General features: G+C 43.4%; 4 protein-coding genes across 4 annotated transcripts; 3 read left to right on the top strand and 1 right to left on the bottom strand.

The window, feature by feature from the left end:
- The first annotated feature begins 11283 nt into the window (after positions 1-11283).
- On the top strand, positions 11284-12663 carry LOC126558440 (probable galactose-1-phosphate uridylyltransferase). Its single transcript, XM_050214461.1, has 3 exons — positions 11284-11550; positions 11652-12086; positions 12160-12663. The coding sequence occupies exons 1-3, from the start codon at positions 11365-11367 to the stop codon at positions 12592-12594; spliced, it is 1056 nt and encodes a 351-aa protein (XP_050070418.1). The 5' UTR covers positions 11284-11364; the 3' UTR covers positions 12595-12663.
- Positions 12664-16907: 4244 nt separating this feature from the next.
- Positions 16908-18407, top strand: LOC126558577 (retinol dehydrogenase 5). Its single transcript, XM_050214613.1, has 3 exons — positions 16908-17083; positions 17509-18076; positions 18154-18407. The coding sequence occupies exons 1-3, from the start codon at positions 16910-16912 to the stop codon at positions 18369-18371; spliced, it is 960 nt and encodes a 319-aa protein (XP_050070570.1). The 5' UTR covers positions 16908-16909; the 3' UTR covers positions 18372-18407.
- A 794-nt stretch (positions 18408-19201) lies between these two features.
- LOC126559444 (N-alpha-acetyltransferase 38, NatC auxiliary subunit) lies at positions 19202-19859 on the top strand. The gene is made up of 4 exons (XM_050215605.1): positions 19202-19219; positions 19332-19403; positions 19461-19544; positions 19605-19859. Exons 1-4 carry the CDS (start codon positions 19202-19204, stop codon positions 19848-19850), a joined length of 420 nt encoding a protein of 139 aa, XP_050071562.1. The 3' UTR covers positions 19851-19859.
- An 85-nt stretch (positions 19860-19944) lies between these two features.
- Positions 19945-20280, bottom strand: LOC126559550 (cytochrome c oxidase assembly factor 6 homolog). The gene has a single exon (XM_050215720.1). The coding sequence runs from the start codon at positions 20243-20245 to the stop codon at positions 19988-19990; it is 258 nt and encodes an 85-aa protein (XP_050071677.1). The 5' UTR covers positions 20246-20280; the 3' UTR covers positions 19945-19987.
- Positions 20281-25304: the final 5024 nt, after the last annotated feature.

The raw sequence follows: 25304 nt of genomic DNA, 5'->3' as shown, positions 1-25304 counted from the left end.
TAGCTTTGGAATATTCGATGATGGTAAAGGAACAAGTGTGTGATAATTGTGCATAATATGTGTTGATTTAACTCATAGAGCAGGAAAAAGAAAAGAAATTATCGTCCGATATCTTGTGGAACAACCCCCCATTATAGTTTTTTTTTGTGGAACAATAAGCTTAAAGCTAAAGGAAGCTCGGTTCCACTTATCCTATTGCCAAGAGGTATCGAAAACCACTCTCACGTGATTGACGCACGAATGCAACAGCAAGAGCACACCCATGGCTGCACGTTAGCTGCAAAACCCTTAGTGGTTAATAAACAATCGATGGTCGAACGAACCACCCCGTACACATCCCGGCAACTCGGTAACTCCATGTCCTCTGCCACTGTTTCGATTGCCAAACCACGCTGTTGGTATGTTTTTGACGTGTTTACGTTTACTCAAACGGGAGTAAAAGCGTTTTCGCTTTCGCGCACGAAGCGGTGGCCTGTTTCTTGGCGTGTGCGAAACATTGACAAACCTACGCCAAAACAGAGGCGGGAGCGGTAACCAAAGCAACGGCAAATAGCAAAGCCATTCAGCACCCCGTGCGTTGCTGTTGCTACTACCGGCGGCGGCGGCGGCTGAGACGGCATGCGTTTTTGGAATGAAAGCGCAAGCAAGCGCTAGTAAACGGTGATGGTAATTTGTACTTTCCGCAAAAACGGAAGCAGGCGGAAGTGTGCCTATTTAGGGAAGGAGCAGGAGGTAGGGACGACCAAATGAAGGTATCGTCTGCCCTACGTTCCTCATCGCGATCGCGTGGCTTTTCTTACGGAATATGTTTGCGTTAGGAAAAACTTTGTTGCCATAGGGCAGGGGTGTTTTTTTTAAAAAGTACTTCCAACAGATAGGGCTCCTGTGTAAATATGGTTGAAGGGTTTCTGCTTCCGGAATGTCGATAGCGTCTTACGGAAGTCTTACTGATCATCAATACAGAGGGTAATTTTTCGTCTTACTTTTTTTGTGTGTAGATATACAAATCACCTTGTGCTTATTTACTAATTTAAATGAGAAGGCTTTTGATAGTGTTAAGAAATATTTATTGGAGATATTGGCGGTAAATACATTTATTGGGTTGTATTACACCGGGCTATTAACTTATCTTATCTGTAATTGCTAGTGAATGAAGCCTAAGATATTAAGTTAGACAAATGAAAATTGAATCTTGTTTTTTTCCGTTACTGCAAAGATTAAATTTTATTGTATTCGTACATCTACAGTCACATCTGCACATCATTTTGTACAAATAGAGCGGAAACGGAATCCACAATCGTTACTGACGATGCATATTGCATTTGATCATAGCTCTGACCTGTCAAACTATCACGGTGACTGTTCACTGACGGTTTTCGATTGATCGACAAACGGCATTGACGGTTGTCTTCAACCCTCCTATACTGTATCGCTTCAAATCGGGTTCGGACCATTTTGAGCGTACTCTTGCACAATTGCCCAAATCTTGGATATACGTTGGGATCCGCTTTTCCCACACGAACTACCATGTGACATCACCGTATGGGAGGGTGGTGCAGAAGAAGGGGACACATACCAAGGAACAATTTACTCAAAACTCGGTGATGCGAAACGTTCATCGGGTGCCCGTTCCACAGTGTCCCTGTGGAACGTGGAATGGCTTCAATCTTCTTGCGGTTGACCAGCTCGCCTAGGTTTGTAACTGTTTCTTGGCTGTGGTTGGGGCCAGTTCCGTCCCGCTCTATCGTGCGATCATCTGGTCAGATCTTTTATTGGACAAGCTGTGTGGAGGATCGCGGAGTGCGGGCATTAATTGCACCGTGATTGCATTTGTGGAGGGAAGTGGACCGAGCATAAAACGCGACGCTGACGACAGTCGAGTCGTGCCCATCAGGTGAATTGGATTGAATTGGATAGTATTGGGACACGCGAACCGCAAGACAATCCGTTCGCCAGTGCAATTAAATACCACTAAACGCCATTCGCTGTTTCCTTTCCTTTCCAAGTCACTGTGTGTTGTTTTGTCCGTAAGCTAAGCATTCATTTAAAAATCACACACATAACCGTGGCTAGAAGTTCTGGCAGACGTTCAACAACTTTACCAACAAAAATGGTGTAATTTCAAAGTACCTTTTGTCGAAATTTTCACACCCGGTGGACTGAAGGTGTCCGTTCGTTGCCAATGATTTATGCGTTAAAATTATCCACTACAAAATGTTACTTTTTCGTAGTGAGGAGATCTATGGAGGGTAAACTGAACCCAAAAGCCGACACTTGCTGGTGGATTGAACCATTCTACGCAAGGTCAGCGTACAGCATTCGTCCCTGCATACGCCATTGCCCCCGAAAAATAAACCCCTGCGTGCAAACACGTGTCCCCTCTCCAACAAAGCCACCGCAAACCATCCTGACAGCGGAGAGTTTTGTTTTTGTGAAAGTTGTCGAAGGTGCCTGCCTGTTGATCGTTGGTCGTCGAAATGCCGCCTTCGGTGTCCTCGTTTCACGCGGTGAACCTGTTCTGTGCGGAGACCATTTGTGCGTGCCTCTCCTTCGGTGTGCCGAATTCGAGCGTCCATGTGCTACGTCTTAGGCGCTAAATGGTTTCAACTTCGGGCATCAATTGAACACCGCCTAACGGGTGTGACGGGCGAAGATGCGAGGTAAAGATGTGAATTGACTGGACAATGAACCTTCTGCCCCACGCTGGGGCAGTACTTAGTGTAAACAAATAAGACGCGTGATCTTACGGCTGAAGATGTGCGCCTTTTTCGGTCGGGGTGTGTACCGCTACGACGTGAATAGGTTGTCGATCGGTTGGCGAGTGTTATTTTCGCCTCGGGAGTCAATCTGAATGTGGAAATTTAATGCGAACAACGGTAAACATGTGTTTGAAGACCGAATTTCTCTCCTCCTGCGCGGGGACGGCCTTTGTCGAAAGAGATGACGCGATCTATGGTGGGGTCGTGTAGTGCTTATTCAAATATCGCCTCAAATAGTGTAGTGAGCTACTTTTGCTGTAGCTTTTCGCATGACCAAAGAAGTGTACAAACATTCTGTTTGTGTGCATTACTCTTCATTTATGGATGTGCTAAAGCCCTCAATTCGTTGCGATTTGCATGTCGATCGTTTCAGATTATGTATAATAATTGTCAATTGAATGCGAAAATCACGACACAATTTATGAATATTATACTAGGCTTGTCGAATGTTTATTAACGTTTATTCTCTTATTTAAACGTGCCATCAATATTGGTGGTCCGATGATCTAGTGTGAAATCCATTTATCCCGTACTTGTTGCAATTTAGCAGAATTACAAATTAAATATCTGCCACGTTTCATTATTCACCTCGGGTTGTCGAAACACCGGATTGTCGATACATTTCTTGAGATCCTGACGCCTACAATACAGGGTTTCTGAGTATAACTAGACAAGTGCGAGGCATATTTAGACAACGGCTAAGATGAAATGGACAACGGGAAGGTTGAACTGGACAACCGTCGCCCTTTCTCGACAGTGGTCAAGTTGAACTGGACAAACGCTAGGTTGAAGTGGACAAACGTCAAGTAGAACTGGATATTGTGAAACGATTTGAAGCGTTTCGGAAACGCTTGGCAAACTTAAAAATTAAAAAAATTACTGCTAAAATACAATTTTTTTCTAATTTAAAATTCTAATTAATTCTCAAACGTAAGTGTACTTTCACAAAGACTATAATTACAATCAGAATGTATGGTTTTATTTTAAAATTTGAGGTAGAAATAAAATATTTTCGAAATTCTGTTAAAATTTTGATCTTTAGACAGAAGATGACAGAAGACGTTTCTGTTCATAATCATTGAATCGAGTTCTTGCAGACGTGTTGTCATGAATATTTTACGCAATCAAAAATAATAAATCAGACGTACAAACATTCATATACATTGAAACTTACTTTTTGTACTTGGAAACAAGTACAAACTATATTAATGTTATTATTTATTACGTGTTATGCATGTAAATTACAAAAATGTAAATGTATTTCAACGGTTACTTTTCAAATATTTGCCAAGCGTTTCCGAAACGCTTCCAACTGTTTCACCAACCATTTCAAATATGACTGTCCCGTTCTACTTGACCATCGCCCAATTCAACCTAGCGTTTGTCCAGTACAACTTGACCACTGTCGAGAAAGGGCGACGGTTGTCCAGTTCAACCTACCCGCTGTCCTGTCTATCTTGAGCGTTGTCTAGAAATGCCTCGCACTTGTCTAGTTGTGCTCAGAAACCCTGTAAGGTTCAAAAGAGAGCAGAAAAGATGGTAGTCATTAGTTTTGTACCTTGTGAAAGTTAAAGTTGGCATGCTTGGAACGTAAGACAAATGCTAAGGTGTATCCTATTGGACTCCTTGGAGACTTGGAGGAGACTTTACACCTACAAGTCTTCAGCCGTGTTGCAAATTTGGATTTCCTGTATAACATTAGTTTGAAAACGATTACTCTCGAAGTCTTTTAATATGTCTATAAAGTCTCATTGAGCAGAGACATTTGAGAATCGTTTTATGACCTCAGTTTTATTAACTGTCGGTCACTCCTGCCTGGATGCATGTCACTACTTCAATATTTTAATACCATCCGATGTAGATTGCCCGTTGACTTCTGCTTCTTTTCTTTAAATAAATACACCATTCTTTACTTGAGCAAGTATAACTCTACTTTGCTTCAGTTCATTACAGATACATAAACATTATTACAGATCAAGATAAAATTTTGCTTAATTTCATCTAATGTATCATGAGTTCTTTCACATTTAAGTGCTTGTGTGAAACTTATTGAAATAATTGCCAAAATTACAGTAAATCTCGTTCAAATAGCTAAATTATTCAAAGCGATTGGTCATGACATGTAACGTGTTATGTTCGCCTGATTGTCACGGTTACAGTTCTCATTTAAAGTCGGCTGAGAAAGATCTCTCTTCAATCTTTAAAATTCACAATTTAACAACACAAAACAAAAAAAAAAGATAAATAATTGGTCCAGTTTTACAACGCGTGCTAATAATCAGTAGATGATCATCTATGTTCCAACAACTGATCATATCCACAGTCGGAACGATCGTCAAAACCACGCGATAAACATCATGATCGTCACGGCAATCGATTAACGCCGTCGTATTGTAAGTCAACTGATGGTACCACTTTCTTCACGTTTGGAACCGGCTCACGAAACAGCCGGTCGCCAGTTAATGGCGTTCGCCCACACGTGTAGGCAAGCAGGCGTTTTCACCCATTGTGCATGCAACGGGCCGCACAATAATCGATTTACAGACGCGAATATGATGCGGCCGGTGGTGCTTTCCAGTTTTCATAAGCGTGTCCCTATCACGTTGGAGAAAGGAATGCATGTTTCTAGTAGTGCGTCTGTGCCATAAACAAGCTCAGACGATGTTTTTTTTTTCGCGACAAAAGGTACACACCTACTATCGTATCGATCGTTTAGCAGAAGCTACTAATTTATTGATGCCCGGTGAGTTTTCATTTGTATCAATTTGAAATTCGAACCGAAGACTTTGCTAATTGGATTGTGAATGCTAATGCTCCAATTTTCTCTGCCATGTGTTTTGCCCGCATTCGGATTAACATAAAACGGAAAAAGCACAGCTATAAAGCTAGCTGACCTAGTTCACGAACAAAACCCTCATGTTCTTATGCGTGATTGAAAAACGATCATCTTCCCGCACGGTGCACCGACAGCTCGCATGCATCCAGTTCCCTTTCAAGTTTTGCTCTACGGTTTGTAAAGCCATAATCATAAATCATGCACCTTTTCCTTCTACTTCCACCGACCCTCTTGCCATTCCGTAAAAGGGCGGTCTTGGTTGGTTCGGCCCTTTCGGTCATACACTAATTGCGAACAAAAAGCGGCCCTACACAGAGAAATAAGTTTCCAACCGCAAGGCATTGGCACTACTCTGTTGGTGAAGCTGTTGTCTCAGGGTCTGTTGAGGCGGAAAGCCTAAGCGAGTTCCTGCAGGCAGTGTAAACTTGTACCAAGATCTGAATTCGATTTCTGGCGAGCATGCTGTGTACTAAGTCGATTATGCTTTTTTGTGTCTGTGAGTGCTTTTTACTCGCCGTTGTTGTTGGTTTGGTAAGCTGCGCTTGAACAACTGTAGAACAAGATGCTAAGCAATATTTAGAGCACGATACGGAAGGATGTGGAGAAGCATGTACACTGGCCCTTTGCTTGTAAAGCTGATGTTGGAACCATATTTAGCTACCATGAAAGCGCCACTCGACTGGGGAAAGATACGAAAGTGGCATCGCAATAGATGCAATCTTAAGATTCCCTTGTACTTGTTGAATTTAGTACGGCTTGCGGTCAAACAACGGTAGCAGTTATACCTTTTAACAGGTCATTTGAAGGTTTGATAGTTATTTGGATCTTTCTTCCTGAGGTTTTGCTGGCATCTTTTAAGGAAAGAAGTATGTAAACTGTAGCTTAAGAGTATTGTGGTAGATGGTAGATGTGTAATTGCTCTCTTTCGATGGATATGGGTGGATTTTTTTTTTATTAACATAATTTAATTAACTCATATCCTACCTTTTTCTGTAGGACTTACAGACATTACTTGTTCTCTTATCTTTGCGCACTTGTAAGTTTCTTTCGCATTAAAACAGGCTCGGAAAAGCTCTAATAAACCCCTAAGATCGTATCACATGATCTTCTGTCGTGCTTACCCATTGCATAATGCGTAGATATAGATCGCACGACGTTGGACATTTACTTCTTGTTTATTTCGATTTGCATCCACACACACACAAACATCTCCTGCGGCACCGGCATCGTACGTGTCAGCTCTAAACTAGTTCAATTTCGTGATCTTCGGATTAGGTAGTTATTAAGCGGTGCTTCGAAAACTGGGCATAGTGGCAGCGTGTCTTGGGGGCAACATCCACACTAATTGCTTTGTTGCACGACACTTCACAACGGACTATTGTTAGAAATACACTACCACGGAGTGGACCGAGGGACAGAGGGTTAAGAGCATCCGTGAGGGGCATCGTACATCGTTAGCACATTCAGAAACGTTCACACTCTGAATGGCAAGTGGATGTGTGCGATCAGTAGTCGTTCAAGTTCGAAGTGCTTAGTATGCTTGTTTAAATACACGAAGCTGCATATCGGCGATGAAACCCGGTGCTAGAATCTTCCGCTGCTCTACCTTGTGCACAAATATCGGCACAAGGTGATCAGGAGGATCGCATAGTGCAGAGGCACGTCATGTTGTGTAATGTTGTTTTGAACACAAGCAGGGTTACTAGTTGATCGTTTAAATGTGTTTGATTGTCTTCAGGGTCTCCAAGGCAGGGGAAGTAATGTACGTAGCGCGTCAAACCGGTTACCTTTTTGGCGCCCGAATTTGTTTCCCCGCTGCTTCACAAGGCACACCCAATTCTGTGATAGCACTACCAAATATTACTCCTCGTAAAAGCGGCCAACGCTGGAGGTGAGGCTACTTAAGCGTATGAGCTTCGTTTGGATTCGATGAGCGGGACTTTCGCTTTTGACCGAAATGTCCCCTTCCCCGTACGTTGGACATCGGAGTCACCGTCACCAGAGGTTTCGATGGTTGGTTCACGTTCACTTGATAGACTCTCAAGAAGGAACCGGCTCCCCGAAAGGCCACCACAAACGGGTGGCCTTCGTTAAGACGTGTCAAGAATGTCGACTAGTTTTGTCCACCGGTTGTAATTTACCGTCCGTTTCTTTAGGTGGCCTTCCAAGGTGGCCTTTGCCAGAATATCCTTGTCCGGAAGGACTGGTTTTCGATTGAAGCGTCGCACTCTTCCTTGCTGCTTGTATGGTAATACGTTGCCATAAACAAACAGGTTGGACGGGTTTGGCACGATAAGAGGTAGGCTATTATCAATTCCGAATGCTTAGACACGAACCGGACGAGAACGTTCTGGAGATACGTGTCCAAGATGCAAGAAAACTCCTCACCATCATCCATTAGCTTCGTTGGGTGACAAAGCATCAACTCTCTGCCATCTTAAACATTCTCACGAGAAACTACTCGCTGGAATGTGGTTTTCGGAAGACGGTCCACTAATGTTCGACGTTGACAGATGAGAAGGAAGGAAATAATAATACATGATGGTTGGTTGAAAATCTATCAACCACCAAACTGGCCGTATCAGATCTTTCGATTGATCAACCATTGTTGTTTGGCGTTGTGTATACCTTTCACTTTTTCTCCAGTTTCCGGCCACCGACAGGCCCGGACAGCCCGTGAACACATTCGCTTTACCCAGATGAGTAGCAGAAGCCAGCCGGGCAAGAAAATCGAAATCCGATTGGAAAAATGGAGCTGGAAAAATAGTTTCACGTCGGTAATAAACATACGAACCGGGTGAGGGCTACTACCAGCGGCACGGTGGCGAACCTTGCTGAAAAGAAAATGATGATCATATTTACGTAACCGGAAGGTGCTCCACACGTTTCGCCGGCGCAATTACGTTGCATGCTCCCGTGTGCGGAATGGTGTAGGATGGCGAAGAGGATCATCATTTATCGATCGCCAGTGATTTGATGGACTCACCATAAACAAGCTACCCCTATGGCCGGGTGCCCACAGATTTGCCATAGGAAAAGTCGCTTTACGCACATACAAATATGCGTGGATGGTTGTGATGGTTGCGAAAGTGGCGAGAGCAAAAATAGTAAACAATAACAAAAAAACACTAGCACACGTCGTGCTCCTTGGCCCGTTTCGCCGTCTCATCTCGCACTGGGTCTTCCGCCGAGCAAGGAAAAACGGTTTGCACAAATATTACAGTTTCACTGAATTTAATAACACTAATTAAATTCACTGGCCACTCGCCAGGTCGGGGGTGTTCGAAGCTGAAACCATGAAGAAGATGATGGTTGGGTGGTTTTTCCTTTGGCCTTCGGCGGGTAACTCCGGCGAAAAACGAAGCCGAAGTCGGAAAGAGAAATCGCCACCAGCGTCACATATGCAACGAATAATTTTCCGTTCGATCGCGTTCAAATCTCCAAGGGGACTCTTGTGTCGCGTGTTAAGCTAATGTTGTATACCGAGTGGGGAGAAAATTAAAATAATGCTCAGCGTGTAGGTTGATCGGCAGCTTTCATTATTATCGCTACGGATGTCTTCCAGCATCAAAAACCTATATCATCTGGCTTACGCATGACAACCCGGCGCGGCTATCGATCTTCGCGCTCCGTCTTGCCGACGATGCCAACGTCCAGCGTGTATTGTTACAGCTCCCTCCCCACATGGGTAACGTTTTGACGCTTTCTCGCGTCCATTTTTATGCCACCATTGCACAACCGAGCGCGAGTGGCATCGCGACTTCGGAGGCACATTCAAAGTGACGATGACCTATCGAGTTTCCACCTGTGTGGCTGCGGCTGGCTGCTTACGACACCGAAAACATCAATTGCAAGCAATGGGGTAGTGTTACCATTTGTTTGCCGTTTTTTTTTTTTGCTGCACACATCATCCCGGCGGGCACGAAAATTACAGACAAAAACCAAAACACCAAACAGCGATGTGATAACGGTTGGGCTCCGAAATAGATCAATCGATTTGCTACGGTGTATGAAACGGGTAACTCGTACATGAACCTCGTTACACACTACAGTAGGCTTAAAAGTGCCTTCGACATCGAACGGTCGAAAAATAGAAATGAAAGTTTTTACCAAGCACTACGTGCACAAAGACCTCTCGCGAGGGCTCGGTGACTCTTGGAGGAAGCCGTGCAGTGCCAGTTATTGTCCCGACGAGTTATTGTATAGAGCGTGCGGTGCATTGCGCTTAGACATCGGAATGCATCGGCAGACCGATTAACGATTAGCATTGGCCACATTGGTGCACCATTGTGCACCCCACGTGCGTTTTGTTTCGCTGAATCGTGTGTCTCTCTGTTGCACCATCAGCGAATGAAGTCGCCAGCCGAGGACTTTGTGTTTTTGTTTGCCTTGCTGCCTACCTACTCTGACGTATATCATAGATTGCCAAGGACAGCATAACAAACTACGTGTAACAGTCAAAGTGACTGTTAGTTTAGTTAGAAAAGCAATAAACTAAATTAGTGTTCTCTGCATTATTTTTCGCATGTTTTGTAGCCTCACTATTGGTCACTCGGTAGCCCATTGCTGCGTTCGTTTTCCCACACAAGTTTATGTAAGTTTCATTAGACTTAGGAAATCAATTAACAGGCGGGGCGAAATCTTTTATCGGTACCTTTACTCATTAGTTTGCTATCTCGCGACCGGGAAATTCCATTCTCACACACCGGTGGGTGTCGTTAACTTGCGGCTAGCCAGCAGGATAAGCCTTTTCCGGTAGAACATCTTCCAACCCAACTGCAGCCAAAATCTGGGCGCAAAAGGTGAACGAAAAACCGCGGCAAGAAACTGACCGAGGAACGATACCGAAATAGGCGTCACAGTCACGGGTTTAGGTAATGGAAGAAATTTATTACATCATAAGCGAAGCTGCTTAATTTCCGCCGACCATGCATCTTTGCCGAACTGAGCTGAGCGTGTGTATGGTTTGTTTTGTTAAGGTTCGCTTGAAATGAGAGGTTTTCTTTTATCTTCGACTTGCTTTTAGTATCGCCCAGCGCTGTGTGATCACCAGTTGGGCAACATTCATCAGCAATTCTTCAACCTATGGTAGGACTAGCGGTATCCGGTGTAGGAAACTGTTTCCATTCTTTGTGGCAGTGAAAGAACGGTATCATGGTTGAACTTTTCTGGTTGATGGTGCTATCTGGCGATCACGAGTGGCAACACTAATTAGAGGACAAATGTATGCCCAAAAAACGGTTTAATGTTCGAAAATGTATGCCTTTTTAGAAAAATTTTCTAGATAGTAATGGTTAAGACGATTGATTGGGGAAGTTTGGATAATATTTAAGAATCGCGATCGTTCGAAAGGTTGCTGTAGTGTAGAGTCAGCTTATTAATGGTAACTTTAGTAGCAACACCCTGAGGTCAATCCAAACTGAATTGAAGCGGATTTGGAATGGAAATTAAATTGCGCTTGGCCTTACCCGACAGATGTTTTGCTACACTATGAAGCACTTAAAACTACATTCATAAGTGTATTTCAATATTGAACTAAAAAAAAGCGTATTACGTTGAATCTTTTCACGATCACATACGAAGTAACGTTCAGAAATCGGCTTCGATCAGCTCGCAATAAACCCCCGCCAGCTGTTGTTTACATCGGTGCTTATCAAAATGTCAACGCTTATCTGTTCTGCTGGGGTGCTGCTGCTTTAGCTCACTTTGGCCAATTAATGCTTTACCATTATCGCTGGCTGTTAGTTCATCGTTTAATTTTGCAGTGAAATGTTCGATCCAACGGATCATCAACACCGACGTTACAATCCACTAAATGGGCAGTGGGTGCTGGTGAGCCCACATCGCATGAAACGGCCCTGGTCTGGTCAGGAGGAAAACCCCCAGTCGGACGATCTTCCGGAGTTTGATCCAAGCAACCCGCTTTGTCCAGGGGTGACCCGTCCCAATGGAATCGTAAGTGTGCATGTCAAGGTCACATTGACTGAAGGCCCTCGAACCTCAAGCCCGCCCATCGTACGATCGAATGTGATACTGATATTGATTTGTTATGCCAGAAAAATCCTATCTACCGCTCGACGTTCGTGTTTACGAACGATTTCCCGGCCCTGTTGGAGCAAGTGCCGGAGCCGCCGGCAAGTGATGATCCACTGTTCCAGATAGCACCGGCCCAAGGTACCTGCCAAGTAATGTGTTTTCATCCGAAGTCGAACAAAACACTGCCCCTCATGACGCCGAAGGAGATCCGAAACGTAATTGATGCGTGGATCGCGGAATTTCGCACGCTATCGGAGCGGTACTGTTGGGTGCAGATCTTCGAAAACAAGGGCGCTGCGATGGGATGTTCGAATCCACATCCGCACTGTCAGATATGGGCCTGCTCGTTCTTACCGAACGAGCCGGAAATTAAGGATAAGATGCTGCGGCAATACTACGCCAAGCACGGGACGCCTTTGCTGGACGATTACGTGAAGCGAGAATTAGTGAAGCGGGTAATTTGAATGCCTTAGAGAGCTGTTCTTCATGTTTAACTTTTAAATTGTGAATGTTGTTTGCGCTTTTCAGGAGCGCATCGTAATTGAAAATGCGGACTGGCTCGTGGTGGTACCGTTCTGGGCAGTATGGCCATTCGAAACGATGCTGATATCGCGCAATTCAAACAAGCGTCTCTCCGATCTAACAGTGTCGCAGATCAACAGTCTGGCGATCGTAATCAAGGAGCTGACCATCAAGTATGACAATCTGTTCAAGTGTTCGTTCCCGTACAGCATGGGCTGGCATGGAGCGCCCACAGCAGAACTGGCGAACGGACCAACGAGTGACCAGCACTGGACACTACATGCGATTTACTATCCACCGCTGCTTCGATCGGCCACGGTACGAAAGTTCATGGTGGGCTTTGAGCTACTGTGTCAATCACAGCGCGATTTGACGGCTGAACAGGCTGCCGATAGACTTCGTGGACTCTCTGGCAAACGACACTACAGTGATCAGCTTTGAATAATAGTCGCCGATAGGTAGACTATCTAATCTAACCACGGTCATGTATATCGTATTGGGAAAGATAGGCTTTGATAAGGGCTTAGGGAAGGTACTCGGCGGGTGTACCTAGATTCCAGTAAACGTTAATAAAGTACCTGTGGATGTTTGAAGTATGCTGTGAGAGATATATTTATTGAACGGTAATACTGTTACTTTTCCTTAATGCGAACCATGCTGCACATGACTAAAGTAATCAATCACATTACGAGCACTAGGCAGTTACACATTTTCGTATAATATAAATGATGTACAAATATTGTCAGTTATTGTTTTCTCATCACAATGAAAACAGTTGTTTCATGAAACATCATCGAGTACGTTTTTAAGTGTGTGCGAGAAGACAGTCTATAAGCTTCGTCACACAGTAGCGATCATTCCAAGGACACAACTCGACCGTGCCTTAACAACGTCGATTGGTCGTCGGCAGATGGGTTTCAGCTCACGAAGAAATGGCAAAAAGCTACCCAAAACCTTGAAAGGGACCAATTCATGGGAGCGTATCTCCCAACAGCACGGGGTTGGGCTGCTCGTAGGTAATTTAAGTTTCAGCTAAAGACTTCTCCAACAAGGACTTGATCAATGGACGGGACAAGGGCAAGACGTGAACGGGCGGTGAACAATAAAATGGTCAATTTTGTTAAAAACGCATTAACCGTGAATTGCGGAGGATACACACTCCATGTGACCATAAATGTGGTGAATTTTCAATCCTATAAAAATTGCCAAAATATCTCTTTTGATACAGAGTGGAAGTGTGACTATAGCTTCTTTATCCATGCGAGTAGTATATGTTTATATGTATAAGGATGCCTATAAAACACGCTTCGTTGGTTTTGCTTTTTTTGCTGTATAAATTACGAACGTCCAATGAAGCTGCAAACGAATCCCTTCACTTTACCGCTTGGCGACCAACAGTCCCATCCGATTGACATCATTTTGTGTAAAGCAATTTATCACATTCCTACCACGACAACAGCCATCCGCAAAATCCGCAAAGATCACGGTTTATTGATCGACCGATGATGATCGCACCCATACGAATGCCATATTTGTTGAGCTATGTGGAAGTGAAGCTATTACAGCAGAGGGTTGAAAAAGTCACACAGCCGGTAGCATGAACTCGAAGCCGCGTGCCTGCCACACCCTTGGACGGTACAGATGTTTGCGTCAGCAAAATATGTGCTCTTACGCTTCGAGGTGAGGAAAGGGGTTTACGTTGTGTGACCCATTTGAAGTCACTCTTTAATGTTTGCTTACTCGTCTCTTAATTTACTGTTCGCGGTACAGAAGAATTTCAGGTTCGGTTCTGCATAACAGGCTTGCCAGTGAGTGTGGAATCGATTCAGGTTGTGTGGTTGTTTCATTGCGTCTTCGGTTCCAAATTTTGAGGCTGTTTACATCTAAAGTCGGCAGTTTAGGTATGGTTTGTTGTGCTGTGTGATGGTCAAGAGCTCTAGAGTATCTCTAAAAGCACTTCCATAAGAGGTTAGCAGTACCGAATTCAACTGTAACCGATCCGTTAGCCGGTACGATAAACCGACGGCCGTGGCCTGTGCTAGTTGGTCAAGTATAATGTACCACCATCTGTAGCGTGGCCAGTGTCCGAATGAACTTTGTATAACTGCATATTTGCCCTGCGTTCGAACATAACCTCGGCAACTGGCTAAAGGCTAATGATGGTATGCGTAGCTACGTACAACTGGGGCTGTGGAGCTTAGGAGGCCGGCTACAATGAAACGAAACAACCTCAGTCACCTGCGTGATCAGCATTGTAAACAATGTGAGTTTTGCAAAGGGAATACATGGAATGTCAGACCGAGGACTACTATCGGTAAGATGTGTTTGGTTGAGGCACTAGGTTAGTACTGGACTGTACGTGCATTTCCTAGTGAATTGAAGTACATATCGTCTCAACACTTATTTCTAGTTTGAAATGCTGAGGCAAATATAGTACAGGACAAATGGTCTAAATATGAATGATGTTCGATAGAAGGTTAATTGCTGCGACAACTTGCAACACTATTCGTTTGTTTCCTAGGTCAAGAAAATGTTGAGGCCGTTACTTCGACGAACAATTGCATTTGAAATGCATTTTCACACAAGAAGAAAAGCGAATCACAATCGTTTCGACAAAGGTGTGTGGCCATGTGACAATGGGGCGAATCATTACCCGGAGACAGGTTGGCATTAAGTGTGACCGAACCGTGAAGGGATTGTGTTGGCGCAGGTGCCATGCATGCTTGCTTCTGCTGACACGAGATTGAAGCAACTGCAATTCTATCAACTTAGTATGTATTCTTCAACACAATAATCCTCGCGAATAGCACTTGAAAGGAATTAATAGTTAAAACAAAATTATTCAACACTAAAATAAACGACTGCAATGTCGAACAAATCGTTGCATTTGCATTACAAAAATGGTTTAACGTGATCTTAGGTGAGCTTTATGGAGCGCTGTAAGAAAATGGCGCATCGAGAAGCAACCGTTTACGGTTGTGGTCGCCAAAGTTCCCATCTGGCGATGGCAAACACAATGGTGTGCATTTGAATCTCCGGTAGGAAGCCACACCTTCGTTCGTACTGCTCGTCGTGGCCTTGACAGTGGCCGAGTGGATGATTTCATATCAAACGACATGACACAAACGCTCGATGACAATGAGGAAACGACCACGGCAAAGAATATATCGATTGTGAATCGGATTAGTTCAGTAAACAACCTTGCCAAGCCAGTCGCTAGTCCGTGCCGTGTGCTGGATGGGAGACGCCAGGCTTGGGGGTGGGTTGGCCACGCTTGAAAAGGTAGTTCCTGACGTTAGGCGTCGGTTTTGGCTGCAAACGGAAAAGCTAATGATCCATTGTATTGATGAAATATTCTGTTCACCGATCGGTTACATTCGAATGAGTTCTGAGTTAAGTTTTGTTTTTCTATTCTTATTTGAGACTCCCTTTAGTATAACATCAGGAAACGTTTCTTGATGTTTAATTGCTGTGTGAGACTTAATAAATGTTAAAACACGTGGAATTTATGTCCACGTAATTTAAACCAACATTTGTTAATTTACTGCTGAAAAATACATCAATCAGCGCTGTTATATGAAGCTACCTTAAATAATACATTTCTGGAAATGGCGCATCACAAATGAAGCACCATAAATCACATCAAAACATCGCCCGTTGAAACAACTTCATTACAAATGCTGCCAAAGTTTGCGTCCGTTATATTTTAAACCATAAAACGCGCACCGATAGTGTTTGACTTTGTATGTATCGCTCAGATAATAAAAGTACGCTTAATGTATGCGATTGTGAGTAATAATAACTGACAGTAGCAGTATGTTTGGTCCGTTTTTGTTATGCAATAAGTCCGTAGCGAAAAAATCAAAAGCAAAATCGAACGAAAGACGAAAGTTGAACCCCGCAAGGTTGATGAGTTGTGGTCGGTAATGTAAGTTGCACAAGCAGGGGCAAATTATTTAGATATTCACGCCACCGATTCCAAATGCCAGAGCTCATGAACCAGGTGCATTTGCGTGAGATGATGCGATCGATTCGACCCGTTCGCAACGTGAGGACCAACACAAAACCAATAGAGCTTCTTGGAGTTGCTCAATGAAGTGATACCTCTCTCCTACGCTCTCACTTAAAACTGATACAAATACGGAACCAGAAGCATCAATGGAAACGTGGCTCTGATAAGCACAAATTATGGTCATCAAACGAGGAGCCCCAGAAAAAACAATCTCGATATTACACAAGCGATTGATTTTGCGATGCATCTACATTCGATTGTTACGATCGAGTTCGCGATCGTACTTTCGCTTTCCATTCGCGGTGCAACTCTCGCCGAAAAAGCTCGATAAGCCTCCAACAGAGAGTGCACGAGAAAATGCGCCAACAGTGGTAAAACAAAAATGGAGATATATTCCAAGTCGATCATAAAGCTTGAGCCGCTTAAAAGAAAATAAAATAGCCAAATAATTTCGCCTTCAACTTGGATGTGTGTGTGCTTGGGTGGCAAGAGTGGCCCTGGGCCGGGAGGGATCAATTATGAAACCAGTGGTTTGCAGTAAAAAACTCATCGCGCGCACATCCATCATCGGATATACCTTATAATAGCGTAACCCCATGTATTAATGTGAGCTAGTAAAACATACTGAATTTTCATTATTTGCCCTGGCTTTTGTGTTGCTTTCTTTTGCAGATTTGATCGTGAGGATTACGCGGAAGATACACATCCGCACGGAGTCGCAGACGCATTGAAAACGTCGCAAAGATGGAAGTCCAAACGGCCCTGGTACTGACGATTCAGCTGATAGCGTTGTTTTCGATAGCGGGTGCGTTGCTGCTGTATCTGCTCTGCAAGGTGCGAGGAACGCGAGATGATGCAACCGGAACGCAGAAAGGCTCGATACTGATCACCTGTGCCGATACCGCCCTAGGACTGCAGGTAAGCATAACATACCACTTGCCTATGATAAGCGTGCAAAGGTGCATGCAGCGGATTATGAAGCAAATTGCTTGTTTGGCGACGACAAGGTACCATTACTTTCTCTGCACTAAACGTCAAGGAATGATAACGACTCACTGTGGCAATAAACTTGCAGTTAGCGGGGACTATGGATAGGATCGTGTTTAGCAAAGCGTAGGAAATGCCCGAAGCCTTCCAACCGTTAATAGACAGTGTCAGCTTTATCTTGGCTCATTTCGAATAGATTTTGTTTTCTAATCCGCTGCTCTGGTACATTGACCAAATAGTACAGCAGCACAGGACGGATTTACTATGACGCTGATACTGATCTAATGCGAAAGCTCAGCCGATTTCCTTTCCAGCTCCATAATCACACCATTAATAACGATCACGTTTCGTTGCAGATCTGCACATTCTTCGCCAGCAAAGGACATCGGGTGTTCGCCGGTATGAAGGACCCGGTCGAATCGCTACCTGCCAAGCTGTTGCGCGGTTGGATGAAGATGCGCGAAAACTCCGACACACCGGTCAGTGGTTCGGTCGTACCGATGAAGATTGACGTTACGCGGGAGGACGTGCTGCGTGAGGCGGCCGAATCGATGGGTGCTCATCTGAATGCGGGTGAACGGGGCATACTGGCCGTCATCAACACGGCCGGATCGGTGTACCGTGGTCGTATCGACTCGCAGGACTCGCTGCAGTGGGAAAACATGTTCAAGAACAACGTCATGGGTTGTCTACGGACGGCGCGTGCCTTTATCGGGCTGTTGCGACCTACACGGGGCCGGCTGATTCTACTCGGATCCGGCAACGATGACGATGGGTTGACAGTGTTCATGGCTACACGAAATGCTGTGCAGGGATGTGCTGATGCGCTGCGCAAAGAGCTGAAACCGTACGGTGTGAACGTTGTGACACTGGATTCGCGGGGTGTCCCAGCGGAGTCACTGTTTAAGGCACCGGTACCCTACAGTAAGTTGCGCATGTAGTAAGAGAGTGGTATTACGTTTTCATTTAACATTTTGCTCGCTCTCACATCTCTCCTTTAGCCATCTCGGACGAGGAAGGTGTACCGACGCAGTACAGCGCAGACGTGCTCACCAGCTCGGCGCTGGGTGTAATCGAGCGAGCCCTGTACGATACTCGCCCCAGTGAGACCTACTGCCTGTCGGTGCCAAATAGCAAGTTCCAGATGAGGTTGCCCTGCCGGTCATCGTTGAAGATTTCCGCCAGCCGTGCGGACCCGAAACCCATACAGAGTGTCTGAAAGCTAGCCGGCACTCGCTCCCGGCAACACACAGAGGACGACAGATTTCAGAACTTCTTTGTGCCTATTTGTTTGTCTAATTTTTCGTTTTACTAAGTTTAGCAGTACGAACGTGTCGTGCATCTATTTCAAAGCACGTTCGGCGGGCTGCTATTTCGTCGTTCCACACTGGATCCTGCGTCGCTGGACTGGACAGCGCCAAAGGACGGCTTACAGTTTTGGGACGGTTTGCTTTTCTTCCGCGAACCGTGGACTAATGCGATGTATTTTTTGCCCTCCCAATTCCCTGTGTAAAGTTTGTTTATTTTAAGCAAATGATATGATTGTTTTAGTGTAAAGTACAGAAATAAATAACATACTTTATTTCGTTCATTGGTAATGAAAACATGGGTTCGCTGCTATGAATGGTAGGATAAAATTGAGAAACATTGTACCGTTGAAGGATCAAAGAATAAATTCGAACGGAAAAGTATCGGTAATCATCATAGAACTTATACATATGTGCACTACAAGTTTTTTTTTTCAAATAAAATGACAAATTCTGATAACAAGTATTTAAAGAAAGGAATGAAATCTGACTGGTTTTAAGAGGAAAATCATCATTACATTTTACCGAAATAAAGTAATCCGAAATGCTCGTATGCTAAGCCAAGTACTAGCGAAGTAAAATAGTAAAGGATTTGGAATACCTAACGGCTTAAATTCAAGCTATTTAATTTGGATTTAAACTGCTGGAAATTGTCAAAACGTTTGCTGCTCGAATTCTCCCGGTGAAAATAATCACAGAATGTCACCGTTTGACAGCATCACGTAAATGGTAAACAAAGAATATGAAGGAGTCTGCAAAGGTAAACATTTAAGTTTTCTTTAAATATTTCTATAAATTAAGAAAAATCCTTCACATTTCCTTCGAAATGTGAATGTTTCTGTTACGACTGTATGATATTTAACTTTTTACAGGACATCCAAGAGCATCCTCCTGCAGGGATGGGAGAAACTGCAGATGTTTCTGTTTCCGAACCAAACAAGGCTGTATGTTAGCAATGGTTAAATTTATTCACGTACTAATGGAACGATTTCTCCACCCAGAAATACCAACAGGCTCTTGACCAAGCATTTTCCAGAATGGATATACAACAAAAGAGCAGCAATGATGAGTACAGTGATGATGAGGTAAGAAGATTTAATCGTGTGCTAAAACATGTCTCCACTCACGTTTATTTATGCTTGTAGGACAGAGCAATGCAGAAGCGTGAAATGCTGCGAAGCTGGCTAAATCGATTGTTTCGTATCAAGATGACGGACGGTCGGATATTGAGCGGATATTTCGTTTGCACCGATGCCGATGCGAATGTTGTGCTGCAGGGGACGAGCGAATTCACCGAAATAGGAGGTGAAGAACGTATTCTTGGGCTGGTTATGATACCGGGCCGTTACATTGTTTCGATAGAAGAACGCAATCCACCCGTTTTATGGTAACAATCAAAAGACGCGGTTGTTTTATTTACTACACATCCACTAGTTTAATGCGTTACATTAGTTCTGCTTAGGCGAAAGAAATGAAGAACCCTACTCGAAATGTCCGTATGATACACGTGCTTCCGCGCCCAGCACCACTATTTGGTTTCGTTTAGTGGTTCATATCCTTTGGCCATCTTTTGCTTAAACTGGTCGTAGGTTCGCTTGCGATCGAAATGCTTCACCCACTGGGCAGGGCAGGATTGCTGGTACAATTTTCGTAACTGGAGGCACTCTTTCGGTTCGGGCTGTTGCGATGTGCATTGGTAGTCCGGTGCGTGCTTGTCCAGGCAGGCCCAGTATTCGTCACGAGCTGTCCAACATTTTGCGCGAACGTCTTTATCGGGAAAGGACATCTTTTCCGGCTTTTGCTTTCGGTGTTTCACAACAACCTTTTTGCTGGTTAAAAACAAAACGTCAGTGTCGGACAAAGGGTGTATTGTTAGGACATTATAGATGAAACATACATGACATATTATTTAACACAAAGTATTAGTTGTTGGATATTTTCAATCAAACGCGAATTTATCCAAAATAAAAACAATGATAACTATGTCTGGTCGAATTGGGAAAATAAATTTGGGCTTCGAAAAATGAACTAATATAAAATGACTTCAACAGAAGATTCACCTACTGCCCGCTAGGTAGCGCTGCTAGAAGATATTAAAGTGTGCTATAAAATAGCACTCTATCCGTTTGAAATAAGTGCAGATCGACGCACATTTGTGTGCCTGTTGTCCACGTTATGCTATTTTGGGCCATGCAGCTTTTCATAACGACGAGCACGAAATCTAAGAGAAACTATTAATACAATTGATACAAATTGAATTAAGATTCTTCTCAACCGTCAAGCGCTAGTACCGATGATGATAATCCTTTTTTGAATATTTATACAGCTGTTGTAATGTGTTTCCGATAATTACGCTTCGCATCAATCGATTATCGGTTGGAAATAGAATTGAATATGGTTACTATGAACCTGATGAGATGTCTCACATTTTTTGGGACTCCACCGTGGCCGTAATGAGCGAGTACCCCAAATATCAAAAGATCCACAGCAAATCAGAAGCGTGATGTTGGGCAAACATTCTGATCGCCATTCGATTGCTGCAGTAAATGCAGGCTTATGCCCTAATGCTTTGTGTTACCGCCGAAACCTTTGTTTGATGTTTATCGTCATTAATTAGGATCCCTAAATATTCTGCAGCGAACAGCTCGGGTTCGGGTCCGGGTCTGGGGCCAAAGCATCTATTTGTTGTGAATATCAGCTTATAATGGGGCGTTAACGGTTTTTACCAGTTTGTCGACGGTTGGACGATGAAAAAAAGTCTACTGTTTGGTATTTTGTTTTCTTGTGTGTTTTTGGTATTGTTTTGCTCCTTCTGCAGTATCAGCCGTTCGTATGCCTTTGTGGCATCCGGCTTACTACAATCGGCTATTTTGCTCCAATTAAAACTAGATCGCTTTACAATGTGAAAGTGCTAAAAACACAAAGGACTCAGGGACCATGATTGCCACCCGGCTAGAGGTTCAAAGGCATCCGAATGGGAAATCCTTTTTACGATTATTTTCCCCAACATCACAAGGGGCCGATTCGGTGGAGTCCTGGGGTGGCGAAGAAATTGAATTGACAGCATGAAACGAGACCGGGACCCTTTTTTTCTCACCCAATTCTTGCCCATTTCCTTTTGATGAGCGAAAAATGCCATTATCAGAAGGGAAAGAAATTTTTGCCATCGCTGGTAAGCATAAAAGATATTCGAAGGCCGGTCGTTTTTCGCGTGTGCTTCCCCTTTCTCTCTCATGGCGTGAAGCGCCCGCTATAATTGCTGCGAACAGATTTTAATTTTGGGAGTGTGTGTGTGTTTGTGATTTCTTTTTGTTGCGTTTCTTTGGAGTTTGGAGTGGAAAATTCATAAGCTAATTATAATGCCCAGTTTTGCATTCGTTATTTGTTTCGACATTGTAATGGACAGTGACAATTAGTGACAAAAGCGCAAGGCAGTTTCATACAGGCAGCTTAATTACCAAACAAAAAAAAAATTAAGCGAAGTCAAACAACAGATAATATGAAGATGTCCCGAGGGATGATTTAAGAAATGTATTTAATTGTTTGTTGAATGTGGGATATATTGCTGGAGTTATTCCTTCCAATGTATGTGTGATGCATATGTGCTTGATACAATAAAATAATTCATCGCTCGATCGCATTCTGCGACATTAAACGCTATGATGGGAAATGTCGTAACAATTGTCGTTTAAATTTCAGATAGAGCGTGTTTTTTTGAAGTTGAGTTTTTTTCCCCAGAAGTAATAGATGGCGTACTATTGAACGTCTGGAATTGTTGGTGGGAAGTGACCCAATAAATCTTCGGTCTAATGGCAGAATGGCAATACCGAAAAAAAAAATATTGGAGATAATTGCTAAAGAACAACTTGTTGAATATCTAGAGAGCAATAATTTATTATTACCAGGAACAATCAGAATTAGGTCTAGACTTACCTATAACAGACAAACAACAGAAAAAAATCATGTACGCACCTAATAACAATTAAATAACTGCCGTTTATACATAAGTTTATAATTACTCGAGGCATTTTTACTTGTAAAATTTGGGTCAATCAAAGTTTTGGCCGTTATTATTTATTACTTTCTTCCACCTTTCGGGCAGAACGCGGATTCCTTTTCGGAAAAATTATACGTTTTTCGACGCAATCCTGGTATCCAACCAATTCTGGATCTGTTCATAGGAGGAGAACTGCTGGTCAGCCAATCCATATGCCATGTATCGGAACAGATGGAAATCCGATGGTGCCAGATCCGGTGAATACGGCGGGTGCGGTGAAACATCCTATTTGAGGGTGTTAAGGTAATTTTTCAAATATTGCGCAACATTTGGCCGAGCATTGTCATGCAGCAGAATAACGTTTCTGGCCGTTTTCACGCAGTGCTCGGCTTAAATTTATCAATTGTTTCCGGTAGCGTTCTCCAGTGATTGTTTCTCCAGGTTTCAGAAGTTCGTAGTAGATGACGCCGAGCTGGTCCCACCATTTGGTGGGATCAGCTCAGCATAACTTTCGAGCTATGGATGTTCGACTGAGCTGATGATGTTGGGGTATGACCAGGAGATCCCCACGATTTTTTGCGCTTAGGATTGCTGAACAAAATCCACTTCTCATCTCCCGTTACGATTCTGTACAGCAACCCCTTTCTGTTGTGCCGCTCAACCAGCAGTTCACACATGAAGAGTCTGCGTTCAATGTCCCACGGCTTCAACTCGTGTGGTATCTATTTCCCGACACCAAAACCACCAATCCAATCCCAACACCTTGTTTCGCTTAGAGCAGCATCGCCATAAACACTCGAAAGCTCTCGATGCGCTTCGACTGGCGTTTTCTTCGCTTGAAACAAAAACAGCAACACCTTCCGCATATGGCGCTTATTTGGCACAAAATCAGACATTTTCAAGAACTAGGAACTTTTACTCGCACGAAATAATCACTGATCTTTTTACACAGTTTGCTTATGTCATTCCCAAACTTGATTTATGACGTTTGTAAACGTCTAAATCGCGCCACAGTCCACAGTGGCCCCATCGATTTCAAAACGGCCGTTATTTATTTGAGGACCTAATATGTATATGATCCTAATGATAATGTTCTGCCGCTTCCCCAAGGGAGTGTTGTCGATTCTATTTTGTTTTTATTGCACACAAGGTGCAGTCCGGTAGCCCAGTGATAGCGCTGTGTAGGCATTTTTCCAAAGCTAAGTCTTTCGCCGTGTATCGAATCCAATCCCTATCTTCTCCTCGCATGCAAGAATATTGAAGTTTAAGCTAAATGATTGGGTCCTCCAATAAAATCTATTAAACACAATATGATTTAAACTTTTTTAAGAAACCTTTAAACAAGAAACCAAGAGTTTGGGAATCATTCTTGACGATGAACTAGGTTCTACCGTTATGCATTGATAATTTGATAAAAAAGAAGCAAGATAATGGTGAAAAGGGTTCTTCGGTCGTTCACTCTTTGAATATTGTTCTACAATGTTGCATCTCTTCTACAACAATGCTGAATGTGCTGCAATGGATTACCTGTTCCAGAGAGAGTGCCCTTGTTCATTCCTCGCAATCGGTTGTCGGGATCAATTGACGACAGAACCCACTATTCGCATGTGCAAAACGTACAATAAGTATTCCATTATATGTGTCCTTTGAGCCAAAATGGACGTTCCTTCTCTTGCAGACTTCGTAGTAGATCTACTGTGCATACAACCTTCAATAGTTTTTTTTTTTTACTTGAATGTCTAAAGTTCAAGAGGCTTACCGAAGATCATTATGCTTGACTTGATCTATCTTTTTTCCAACTTACAAACTCACCAATTTTACTTCACCACGGTTAGCACGAAATCTTATAGAAATTTTATATTTTTTATTTAATTAGCTGGTAGCACACAATTTAAAATAATTAAATGTCTTTTGGGTAGACATATTAGCCATGAAAAAATAAAAATGTTAGATATTTGCTCTTTAAAATGCTTTTACAACGGCAATAAGACCAGTCCGTTTTTTGGGAATTAAAAAAATCTTTCACAACATGAATTATTCGTACCATTTCCAACGAATTCACTTGTATGTAAAATGTTCTAATGAAACATCAAATAATCATCATGAAACTCAAGCTCTGCTGAATAAGGAATATAAACATAACCTGCGCAGAATAATGGCACAGCAAATATTCTAATGCATGCGTGACTGTTGCGTGCTAAATCGCCATTATCACAGAGAGTTTCGTCCCAAACTTGTTGCTCTCCAAATTCAGTCAAACAAACACTCGGAAGAAAAACTATAGCTTCATTCCAGTATCCAGCAACAGCCCAGACACCGTGCAAGTAAGCGTGCGGCCCACCAAACAACCCCGGAAGCCGGATGGAAGGAAAACTGGACAATTGTATTTGCATAAATTGTGCCTTCGCCCAGTGTGAAGCGACTTCGTGAAATGGATGAATGCACCCAGCGCAGCAGCAAGCAACGGCAGCTGATGGGCGAGCTGTTGCTTGTGCTGTTAGTGCTTGTGCTGTGTGTATGTGTGAGTGCGCTCGGTTGTTATTTCTTTCCACTCGCCGCCGCGTGGCCAGCTATTTTAATTCCATGCTGGCCGAGGCTTCCCGCTTAAATGGAGGGCAAATAGTTTAAATTCAATGATGAAGTTTAAATCTAATTAGATCTTCCGGTTTTTAGTCAATATTAGCCGTTCGGTGCGTCTTTCGCGTCGGCATCGCAAGTGCCAGTCTGGCGCCCGTTGCTGATGCACTTGAGAAGTAGCGCCTCGGTACAGCCGGTGTGCTAGCAGGAAGGAGAGAAAAGTGAGAAAAAAAGCTAACCTCACCTAGCTAAAACCCGTAATAATTTGCTG

The sequence above is a fragment of the Anopheles maculipalpis genome, chromosome 2RL (assembly GCF_943734695.1).
Source record: "Anopheles maculipalpis chromosome 2RL, idAnoMacuDA_375_x, whole genome shotgun sequence".
Classification (NCBI taxonomy): Eukaryota; Metazoa; Arthropoda; class Insecta; order Diptera; family Culicidae; genus Anopheles; species Anopheles maculipalpis.
Note: the sequence above shows the minus strand (reverse complement) of the source record. Positions and strands in the feature narration are given on the sequence as shown.

What these genes read in the sequence shown, in the direction of transcription:
- LOC126558440 (XM_050214461.1), top strand. Translation starts at nt 11,365, where the DNA reads ATGTTCGATCCAACGGATCATCAACACCGACGTTACAATCCACTAAAT. An exon ending in TGACCCGTCCCAATGGAATC is followed by an intron (nt 11,551 to 11,651) that starts GTAAGTGTGCAT and finishes TTGTTATGCCAG; the next exon opens with AAAAATCCTATCTACCGCTC. An exon ending in AGCGAGAATTAGTGAAGCGG is followed by an intron (nt 12,087 to 12,159) that starts GTAATTTGAATG and finishes TGCGCTTTTCAG; the next exon opens with GAGCGCATCGTAATTGAAAA.
- LOC126558577 (XM_050214613.1), top strand. Translation starts at nt 16,910, where the DNA reads ATGGAAGTCCAAACGGCCCTGGTACTGACGATTCAGCTGATAGCGTTG. An exon ending in ATACCGCCCTAGGACTGCAG is followed by an intron (nt 17,084 to 17,508) that starts GTAAGCATAACA and finishes GTTTCGTTGCAG; the next exon opens with ATCTGCACATTCTTCGCCAG. An exon ending in TAAGGCACCGGTACCCTACA is followed by an intron (nt 18,077 to 18,153) that starts GTAAGTTGCGCA and finishes TCTCTCCTTTAG; the next exon opens with CCATCTCGGACGAGGAAGGT.
- LOC126559550 (XM_050215720.1), bottom strand. Translation starts at nt 20,245, where the DNA reads ATGTCCTTTCCCGATAAAGACGTTCGCGCAAAATGTTGGACAGCTCGT.
- LOC126559444 (XM_050215605.1), top strand. An exon ending in TTTCCGAACCAAACAAGGCT is followed by an intron (nt 19,404 to 19,460) that starts GTATGTTAGCAA and finishes TTCTCCACCCAG; the next exon opens with AAATACCAACAGGCTCTTGA. An exon ending in ATGAGTACAGTGATGATGAG is followed by an intron (nt 19,545 to 19,604) that starts GTAAGAAGATTT and finishes TTATGCTTGTAG; the next exon opens with GACAGAGCAATGCAGAAGCG.